The sequence below is a fragment of the Vipera ursinii genome, assembly GCF_947247035.1.
Source record: "Vipera ursinii genome assembly, chromosome: 5".
In the NCBI taxonomy this organism is placed as follows: Eukaryota; Metazoa; Chordata; class Lepidosauria; order Squamata; family Viperidae; genus Vipera; species Vipera ursinii.
The window spans coordinates 42,504,824-42,516,232 of NC_139518.1; the positions used below are offsets into that span (position 1 = coordinate 42,504,824).

The 11,409-nt window shown below is 40.5% G+C and overlaps 1 protein-coding gene across 1 annotated transcript in view; it reads right to left on the reverse strand.

The window, feature by feature from the left end:
• Positions 1-11,077, reverse strand: part of AMMECR1L (AMMECR1 like) — a 28,063-nt gene extending 16,986 nt beyond the window's left edge. Inside the window, exons 1-3 of the mRNA XM_083363747.1 lie at positions 10,945-11,077; positions 9,678-9,787; positions 7,626-8,070 (exon numbers count right to left, since the gene is read on the reverse strand). Of these exons, the coding sequence (XP_083219873.1) occupies positions 7,626-8,032 (407 nt within the window). The 5' untranslated portion in view covers positions 8,033-8,070; positions 9,678-9,787; positions 10,945-11,077. The remainder of the gene's footprint in view (positions 1-7,625; positions 8,071-9,677; positions 9,788-10,944) is intronic.
• Between the last annotated feature and the right edge of the window lie 332 nt (positions 11,078-11,409).

Sequence of the window (11,409 nt, forward strand, 5' to 3'; positions counted from 1 at the left end):
AAATCTGAAGATATAAAGAAAGAGAAGCAATTAGCAGATGTAAGGCAGCCTCTGAATTTAAATACATGGTACTTATTTGTGAAGAAACCACTCAATACTGCTGTAGGTGCTCAAATAGTATATAAAATCTTACCCCAAATACCCACTTTTCAAGGAAGAAAACCTCTGTATGTTTATTCTCGTGTTCAGGTTTTGATGCTGTGAAGCAAAAGGGATCATAAGTATATGATTAAAAGCAGCAAGATTTAGAATATCTAGCCTTCACTAACAGTTATGTATTGGCATTTACTGTTTTCATGGCTATTGGAGCACACACACTATACCTTTGGTGCCTCAAAGTATTGTAGAAGAAAACATCAATTTACTGAATTTGCCAAGTAAATTCATAGCTTGTATGGACTGTAATTAAAGTAGTTACTCTAGGTCATCTTTTTCATGTTTCTCTCCTCTTCCAGACTGAACAATCTGCTTCACAGTGCCCCTATTTCCTCCTCCCTTAACTGTTTTGCTACCACTTTGTATTCCCACTCTGCATTCCATCATACATAGCTTACCTGTTCAAGATGCTTTGTCCTTTTATCCCAGTTGTAGGAGTAGCGCTGATAATCGACGTTCATGTCTTAGGGTAAGGTAGCTGTTTGGAGTTCTCTAACAAATGTCAGCCATGTCCTCTGGGCAGGTTGAACTATTGTGGAAAGTATTCTTCTGTATTTCTCATCACCACACAGCCCCTTGGTCAGTTGCAAATGTTCTCTCATTCTCATTCTCACACAGTTTCCCTCCCTCCTCCTCTCACATAACACAGACAAGAGCACACCTTAATATTTCAACTAGAAATCTTGTGTGGAGTTTATATACTGGTAAAGATACACTAGGATTAAAGGCAGGATTAATTGAAATCTTAACTACACCATAACGTAGGAATTCTGCCATAATTTTGTTTTGGCTCTCCATTAAATATAAGGGGACATTTCCAATCACAACAACCCCTTTATCAGTGTAATGCTACACTGATGCAATAGTATTAGGATGAAACACAGTTCTTCTTACAGTATCCTATTGGCAGAACATCATAGTAATAAGGATATGTTTATGTATTACCATTTTTATTCAAAAGAGTAAATCTCAAAATCAGCTGGCAAAAGAAACTTCATTAAATCCTACTTTTCCCACCACGTCTACCATAGTGATTGGCATCTTAGTTAGACTCCATCTAAAGTTCCATTTGAAATGGTTTCTATAGCATTGTATTTTGTTAAGCTAAGGCCAGTGTAACTCTATGTTAGGTCCTGTGCTGTTCAACTGAGGCCATTCAGAAATTAGTTCTGAATGGTATACCGCAAAACTACCATTTTAAGTCCTGTGATGTTCAACATATTTTTAAGCAATTTGACTAAAGGATTAGTATCTATGTTTATCAAATTTGCTCATGACATGAAGATGGGGGGACAGCAAATTCCTTAGTACATAATATAAAAATTCAGTAGTAATACATATGAAAAGGATCTAGGTGTTTTAGCAGATTACTAGCTGAATATGACCCCAAAATGTTGTGCAGTTCCCAAAAAAGAAACAAGAAAAAGCAATCCTAAACTGTATTAATGGAAGTAGAATATCAGGATCAATATAAATTATTGTTCCTCTCTCTTCTGCATTAATCAGACTATTTCTAGAATACTACATCCAGTTGTAGGCACATATTTTAGAAAAGACATGGTCAAACTAGAACATGCCCAATGGGAACCATGATAAAAGGCCTGGAAAACAAAACAAAAAACAAATCAGGAGCAGGTGGAGGTTTTGGTATGTTTAGCTTGAAGAAGACTGCAGAGACAAGGTAGATGTCATCAAATCTCTGAAAAGCAGTCAGTCCTATTGGATAGAATTTAAAGCTGTTCCAGAAAACAGGACAAGCAAAAAAAAGGGTTTAATTTAGCAGGTAGTAGTGGGGGGGGGGGGGGTTGCGTGTAGATTTTACTAGAACATAAAAAAATGGTAAGAATTGTCCATTATTGAGCAGATTGCCTAAAGAAGCGGTGGGTTGTTTAAACAGAGACGGTGTTTAGATAGAGACTGGGTTAGCATTCTGTAGGCAATGTTGTAGTACTAGATTTGCACATCACCAGAAGGATGAATCTCCAAGTTAACTTCCAACCCCTGCATTATACAAGTAGCATTTCACAGAGAATACAAACTACAAGAAAAAAAATATCCAACTACTGAAGTCAAATGATGTAAGTTTAACTGATAATATATGCAATATAGCATGCTTCACATAGGCTAAGAAACTATCAAAGTATCACCAGTATATGTATGTGTGTTTTATTTTAAAATCTACTTCAATCACTGAACTCCAGGACAGAAAAAACCTTTTAATAACTGAGCTTTCGTCAATCCACTGTTGATGTCATCAACGTATCGGGACGATTTTGCCATTGCCAGTAATGGGGTGGGCGCGGCTTCCGGATGACGTGTCTGGCCCACGGGCCGACAGTTTGACACCCCTGATCTAGAGATTCCCAGATGATCTTGAATGTTTATTCATGAGACAAACATAAAAGAAATATTTTGCCATGGGATAAAAATCTATTAAGTAGACTTCTAGTTATTTATTACATTTATATCTGACTTCTCCTTCAGGTGTTCAAGATGCCATATATAACATTGCCTCTCTAATATTTCTCACAACTTCATGGTGAGTTTATGTAGAAAAGGACATGGCACAAAGTCACTCAGTGAGCTTCCATGGCTGACGGTAGATTTGAACCTAGGTCTCCCCAGTCTTCATTCAGCATGTTCATCTCTATCCCATACGACTTTATTAAAGTCTTTCCAGTTATTAAATATTAAAATATTCCCAGTTATTAATATATTCATAATTTTTTCCTATTCTTTTAAAAATTATAACAGTATAGAGCAAAATGTTCACTGACACATTGATATTACTATAGCTACAGTTGAACACTACACTAATTGGAAGATTACTGAATTAACCAAAATGCTTGGTTCACACAACACTTTAAACCATAAACTAAGCACAGTGGATTATTTAACACAATGTATTAAACCATGAAGTAGCCAATCATATTTTATCCTAGAATATTGTGCAGAGTCACCTTGCTTATCTCTAATTACAAACTATGCTTCAGGAAATGTATGAATCACAAAACTAGGAAACAGTGTAAATTGATCCTGTATGTTTATTTAAACCATCACTTTTAATATTTGAATCTGATATTGATTTCTCCAATTTTTCTTGATATAAGCATGTCTTTAATAAGTGTAGTATATATACTATGGTACGTTCTATTAGATTATATTACTTTATCCCAATACCACTTCTTTGGTAACTAGCAATGCTTCCCAAACATATGCAAGAAACTATGTAAAACTGTCATCTTTCAACATACTACTTTTTGCCCTACTGGGGAGGGAAGCTCGACTTCATGTATAGTTGATTTTGTTTCACATAAATGGAATGCATAGTGATTCTTAACTAACTACATGAGCAATATAGCTGACCATTTCAGTTATACTGCATATGAGATTTTATTCCTTTAAGAAACTTTTTGCTTTTTCAAAAAAAAAAAAAGCAAGATACATCCTGAAACAGGACAAATTCATCAACCTCTCTTGATTCCCATCATGAATCCAACGGCAATGATGAGAAATTGCTGTTGTATCCAGATTCCTGATGCAGGAAAAAGACATGGAAATGTATCATACAGATCAGAAATTCCAGAAAAGAAGTGCAACAAGCTCCCCCTGTTGCATTCTATTTTCTACATGGATGCTGTAAGTATGAATAATCTAGAAGTCAGTACAGCCTAGACCAGGGGTCGGCAACCTCGGCTCTTTTATGACTCGTGGACTTCAACTCCCAGAATTCCTGAGCCAGCTATGCTGGCTCAGGAATTCTGGGAGTTGAAGTCCACGAGTCATAAAAGAGCCGAGGTTGCCTACCCCTGGCCTAGACAGTAGAACAGAACACTCCTGAACTATTTTGTGTCTTCCCACTAAAAAAAACCAAAGACTATATTGTATAAATATGAAATATGTAAGTAATTTTAAAAACTTTCTAGCAGAGCTTCGGTCTCTATCGTTTGCATTCTTCTCTATCACAATATGATATTCGCGCTATATAAATATTTCTGGTCTTACAAGTGTATACTTTCCAGTGCCAGTAACACAGTTATAGAAGTTCAATTTTGTTCAATAGGTATTCTGAATTTAAATTATTTATTCTATAGAAAGTATAACCCTTCTGCCTATTGATAGTCCTCAACTTATGACTGGTTGCTTAGTGACCATTTGATGTTCTGTTGGACATACCTGGCGGGTACTTATGATCCAAATCTGAAGTTCTGACAACTGACCGCCACGAGTCATGTGAACGCACTTCTGGTACTCAGCAACCAGGTCATATTTATGGTGGTTTGCAACATTCTGTGGTTATGTGATCACATTTTACAAAGTTTTGCCAAAAACAGTATTTACTTCTGATTTCCACCAAAGCCGCATTGGTTTGCTTTAAAACTGATGTTTGCTTAACTATCACAGATTCACTTAACGACTATGCTAAACTTTACAAACATCACAATTGTGATGGACAGACTCCATTATTGTATCATGTTATGATAAAAATATTTGGTTTCAAATTCCTGAATATAATCAAAGTTGTTTGGGGCATGCAACTTTCATTCTGACTATCTCCAAATGACTGAAAATTGGGTTAATCAGCTAAAAACACTGTGTGAGTTCAATTTTCAATGACTTAAATACAATTGTACAATTTTACTTATATAATTGTAGTTGTACTGATACTTTTAGATTTTATTTAAACTGGAAATCTTTATGTTAGCTGATTATCAGGTGCAGAATCTTAAAAATATGGATTAAAATTGATTTTAAGATTTTGGTTTATTCTGACCTTAGTAACTATGGTTAACTGAAAATTTCTGGTTTGCATTTATGCACGCAAAGAACATACTTGAACTGGATGTTTTCTTATTTTCTACCAGTTTTATTATTTTAAAATGTTTTTTTAAATTGTAATATATATTTTGAATTGTAAGCAACCCAGTCATTTCCTGAGACGAGTGGTTATAAAAACTGAGCAAATAAATAAATAAAAAATATTGAGTTGAGCAAATAGCAGAAACTCTGTATGTATATTAGCTTTTTCAGCCAAGATAGGCTAACCAAATTGAGCTCTTCTTTTTGTGAAAAACTAACTGGAAATAGTGACCAATCAACTAATGCCAGATGACCCGTTCCCTCCTTAATCAGGAGGTGAGGGAGGAACCCTTGCAGGGTCGTGCCGAGGAGTTTAGTCAACATCTGTCGGACAAAATCGCTCAGATTCGGACCGGTCTGGACTCTGACTGGGCAGAGTCTGACGATCAGGACGCGGGCGGTCTTGTTGATATTACCTGGGAGGAGTTTGATTCTGTGACTCCGGAGGAAGTGGACAGGATTATGGGGAGGCTGAGCTCCACCACGTTTATTGGACCCGTGCCCTTCCCGGCTGGTTTATGCGGCTCGGGAGGGGACACGAGGCTGGTTCCAGGCGGTTATATCTGCCTCTTTGAGTGAGGGTAGTTTCCCCGCCGTCTTGAAAGAGGCGGTGGTGAGACCTCTCCTCAAGAAGCCTGCCTTGGACCCAGCTGTGTTGAATAACTTTCATCCGGTCTCCAACCTTCGCTTTCTTGCGAAGGTTGTTGAGAGTGTGGTGGTGCATCAGCTCCCTCTGGTCCTGGATGAAGCGGATTATCTAGACCCGTACCAATTGGGTTTCAGGCCCGGGTATAGCACGGAGACGGCATTGGTCGCTCTGGTGAATGATCTCTGGAGGGCTCGGGACAGGGGACATTCCTCTGTCCTAGTCCTATTAGACCTCTCAGCGGCGTTCGATACCATCGACCATGGTATCCTGCTGCGGCGTCTCAGGGGATTGGGAGTGGGAGGCAGTTTTGCGGTGGTTCTCCTCCTATCTCCTGGGACGTTCGCAGTCGGTGTTGGCAGGGGGGCAGAGGTCGACCTCGAGGTCTCTCATTTGCCGAGTTCCTCAGGGGTCGGTCCTCTCGCCTCTCCTGTTCAACATCTACATGAAACCGCTGGGTGAGATCATTCGTGGTTTTGGAGTTGGGTATCATCAGTATGCCGATGATACCCAGCTTTTTATTTCGACCCCAAACCACCCCAGTGATGCCCTCGACGTGATGTCCCGTTGCCTGGAGGCGGTTCGGGTCTGGATGGGGAGGAACAGACTTCAACTCAACCCCGACAAGACTGAGTGGCTGTGCATACCGGCATCCCGGGATATTCAGAATATTCCATCTCTTTCCATGGGGGGTGAACTATTACCCCCCCGTAGATAGGGCTCGCAACTTGGGAGTCCTCCTAGATTCACGGCTTACTTTGGAAGATCACATGGTGGCCGTGACTAGGGGGGCCTTCGCCCAGGTTCGCCTGGTCCGCCAGTTGCGGCCCTATCTAGACCGGGATGCCCTATGTACGGTCACTCATGCGCTCGTGACCTCTCGCCTGGACTACTGCAACGCTCTCTACATGGGGCTGCCCTCGACGGGAGTTGTGTTGGGAGTCTCCCGAAACTCCCATGTTACACCTCTGCTCTGTGAGCTGCATTGGTTACCAGTTGTCTTCCGGGTGAGATTCAAGGTACTGGTAATGGTGTTTAAGGCCCTACATGGCATGGGTCCGGAGTACCTTAGGGAGCACCTGCTGCTGGCATCAACTTCCCTCCGCCCTGTGCGCTCCCACAGAGAGGGCCTCCTCAGGGTACCACCGATCAAAGAATGTCGATTGGTGGCCCCCAGGGGGAGGTCCTTCTCTGTGGGCGCCCCGGAGCTATGGAATCGGTTGCCGGTTGAGCTCCGGATGGCGCCCGACCTTCACTCCTTCCGTCGCGATCTGAACACACATTTATTTGAACAAGCCGGCTTGGCCTGTTGGGGGATGGTTTGGGTTTTTATTGTCACTTTTAATATATGTATTTACTGTTTTTAGCTTGGACATATGTTTAATTCCTTTTAACTTTTGCATTTTTGTATTTTTATATGTCTGCCCTGTTCACCGCCCTGAGTCCTTCGGGAGAAGGGTGGTATATAAATAAAATTATTATTATTATTATTATTATTATTATTATTATTATTATTATTATTATTATTAATGCGTTGGGTAAAAAAATTAGAGAAAGGAAAATTCTGGGTTCCTTGAAATCATTTGTAATTACAGCTCTTTTTGAGACTTAATTATTAAAGTCTTATTCATACTGTGATATTCAATATGCTCAGCACCCAGTAGAATGAAAAAGATGGGAACAAACCAGAATAGCTGATTTAGTCTACTGCTGGACTTTTCTTTCCTCAGCTCTCCAAATCCTAATGCTCTCCAACTACCACTGCACAGAGCTGTTGTACCTCATAAACACCAATATATGCATGATTTCTATTTATACCAGTTTCATTTTATATGTTAACCCATCTACAAAAATGACATAATATTTTAGATTTCTTAGAAGATAACCTGTTTTTTGAACAACTCTTTCATTATCCTTTTGGATGGATATTCAGTTTCCCTCCCATGCCCATAAATTTACTCACTAGGGATCATTGGTAAATCGAGGAAGTCGTGGCTGAGGGAAACCATAAAGATGACAGTAGAGTACATCAAAGCAATAGCAGCACATCTCCGCTGTCACGACTAGATTTTTGGTGCTGTTGGCAGTTCCATTAGACCGGGCAAGTGGACTCAATGCTCCTGAAGTGGGATTCATTCGAGTAATTGGAGAATTTCCAGGGCATAAAGTCAAATCCGATACATTCTCCCTTCCACTGCCCCCATCTCCATGCTGGTGGTTCTGAAGAGGACCTGAACTAGAGACTGGCACAGTTGTGGCTTGATTCCCGTGACTATGTGTTCCACTTCCAGACAATTTGGGTTTCTTTACCCCACAACAGCCTGCTGCCAACTTGGGCTCAAGTGGAGGAACACAGCGTCTTTTTCCCATCCTGATTCAGCACCTACCGTCTGAAGCACTGTAGAACCCTGATAAAACATACAATATGCAACATATGTCATCTCATTAATGAAAAAATATATAACAAAGTACTTTTTCCAGTAATAAAACAGCATATTTCATATCATAACATATGTATTATACAAGAAAACTTGCATATGACATAGCCAAAAATTAAACAGAAAAAAAATTGAGATTACATGACCTCAAAAGTTAATTTAAAAATGTATCAGCAATTCTGGACTACGGTAATCAGAAATCATTGGACTACCATCTTATGTAGTCCTCAAGTTATTACAATTGGGACCGGGATTGCTGTTGGTAAGTGATGTGGTCATAAAGTGTGATGTCACATGACTGCATCACTTAGCAATGACAATCCTGGTTGCCACTGTAATCCTGAGATATGCTAATTGGTAAGTGGAAAGTGGCAGTTCTAGGGCTGTGCAAGTTAACGGAGATAGGAGAGAAGCTTTCAAGTGTGAAGCTTCAACTAATATCTTGTCTGGAGTGCAAAATTGTCGTTTTGACTACAGCTTGGCTGCTTGAATGTTTTGGAAATATTCCAAGCTAAAACCAGAATGAGATCTAAAATGCTTGAAAGTGCATGTTTCATACTTGAAATAGGACATATTGTGAAATTTGAACTTGAAAAATTTAAAAATGAACACATCCCTACTTTCTATTTTTGGAAATAATCATCAGAGGAACCCAAGAATGATATTTCTTTTTACTTAGGCTTCTGTTCCTATTAAAAAATATTCTGGATCAAGACAGATGGTTATCCACACCTGCTATTTATTAGGACAAATACGATTTTTCTTTCCTTGCAGCCACCCTGCATTGTCTTCTAGAACAGCGTTTCCCAACCTTAGGAACTTGAAGATGCGTGGACTTCAACTCTGGGAGTTGAAGTCCACGCATCTTCAAGTTCCTAAGGTTGGGAAACGCTGTTCTAGAAACAAAATAGCGGTATTTTGATATCTTTGCATTAGTGAGGGCGTCCATTCTTGTGTTATTTCCTCAGTTATAATAGGGCAATGCGGTACAAGCGATTCCTACTGTCTTTGATCAGGGAATCGCTTTATTACAAATTATAATGTGAGCAGAAAAGCATTCTTAGCTGTAGGCCTCAAACTCTTTTATTGAACAAAACTGAAATAAATTACCCCAAAATGTGATAAACATATGCAAAATTTGTAAAAATATTAAAAAAAATCTTATTTCTACACTGGCAGCTGATATGCTAAATAAAACTTCAGCATGCAATATATTTAGAAATCTATCTTTATGCTAAATTGATACTGTTTACAACTATGTGTGAGAGAACTGTATATTAATACTATGTGCAAAAGTTCTGAAAATGTGTATACACAATGCAGGTATTTAACACAATACTTCATGTTAAATATTTGTAAACATCAGACTCCAAAAAATTAAGAATTAAGTACCTATTCAGTTCCTTTTGAGAGAGAAAGAAAATAAGAGGAAAATATTGCACAGCTAGATGACCTTCCCACTTTGCTGGAGTGTGGAACAGCAACAGCTGTCACAAATGTTAGCATTACCATTTACAAGCTATTTGCATTTTTACACAAACAAGCTTTTGTATATTAGGCTTCAGATAAACGCTTACTGAAAGCAGAAACCTTGTACTGCCAAGGAGGAAGTGGACAGGTGGAAGGGGAAGCTATTTTATTTCTGGAATGAATTTCCTTTTCTCACGGCCCATTCCTGTTTTCAAATCTGAAAAGAAATAAAACCCATAAATTTTTAGATGTAGTTGAACACCATTAGAGGGTTAGCTATCAACAGACGTGCAAAAGTGACTAAATATACATTGCAAAACATTTCCTACACGGATTTAAAGTAGTTCTATCTCAATGTCTGGAACAAATGTTCTTTAATATATAGCATAGATGGAACATATTGTAGAAAAAAATGAGAAAAGTAGAAGAATACAAATTATTAGAAATATCCAAGAACAAGGAGGGACAAGGACATGAACTTATCACTGAAATATGTAAGATTGGTGGAATAAAAAGATTAGCATTTGGGGGGAAAAGTGACCTGGAATAACAAATAACCTTTATTAGAAAAATGTCTACAGAGGAAATCAAGAATTTTCAGAAAATCCTCAGCATATTTCTTCCAACATTCAAGTGGTGACTTTTACTTCTAATTAAGGTACAATTATATGCACACTTAAGTTTCCTTTGACCCGACCCCCCCCCCCAAATAAAAAATAGGTAGAATACTGTAAATGAGTTTAGCTGACTGTAGCTGGTTAGGGACCAATTGTACTGATGTGGGGCATGTTCCTGTATAGAGGCACTATTGTACATACACTACAGTACAGAACAAGGAACAACCTAGATTTTCTCAGCAAACGCAAAAATATAACCTGGATTCTCTTCATTCATACATTTCCCCCCCCCAGTACCGTGCTATATAATTGAACATGACAGGAAAGCAAGCAAGAAAAATTAAGCTTGCCAAAGTCACCCAGCGAGCTGGATCCGCTCCAACCGGGGTTTTTGATCCTAATGTGGTTACCGCCTGCTAGCCAGCTAAGAAACTGCCAATCAAGCAGACTCAAGACCCCGACCTAAGTGAGGCAGTGGACCAGAACAAACGCGAAGGGAGGCTGCTTAAGAGGAGCCGCTGGCCTGGCAGGAAAAGGGAGGCAGCAAGCGAAGCTTCCAAGTTTGCCGGCAGGCCAGGAGAAAAAGGAGGGCGCGCTTACACGAAGGTCTGAAGCTTCGCCTGCGGGATAGAGGCGAGGCAAGCGGTCTGCGGTGAGATCTGAGGTGAGCCTAAAGGCTGGCTACACTCTGTGCCTGCCTCGGCCCCCCCCCTCCCCCAGGGACGGGGCTGCCCCAAAAGATCCTGACACCGCGCACCTTTTCTTTCCTTGACGCGAAGACGTTTCCCTACTCCAATTACTTTTCAACCTAACCACCGCCGTCGCCACCACCACCGCCGCCGCCACCGCCGCTCCTCCTGCTCTTGCCTCCTCCCCGCCGCCGCCGCCGCCGCCACCTCTACTACCCCGCGCTTCATGGAGCCATGGGCCAGGGCGGGCGAGAGCTGGAGAAGTGGACCCAGCCGGGCAGGGGAAGGGAGGACAAGACAGGCTGTGGGAAAGAACCGCACAGCACAATCGGACGAAGAATCGCGGAGTCGCCGCCGGCTAAACAGAGCTGAAGCAAGGCGGTAGAGCCCCAGGTCCTCCACCTTCCCGGCGGTCCCTTCTTGTGAGTGTGAGGTAATGGGCGAGGAATGTGCACACCGACCTCCCATCCGGCCCTATGGAAAACCATAGACAGAGTGAGGACAGTTTCTCCAAAAGAACCATAGATTACAGG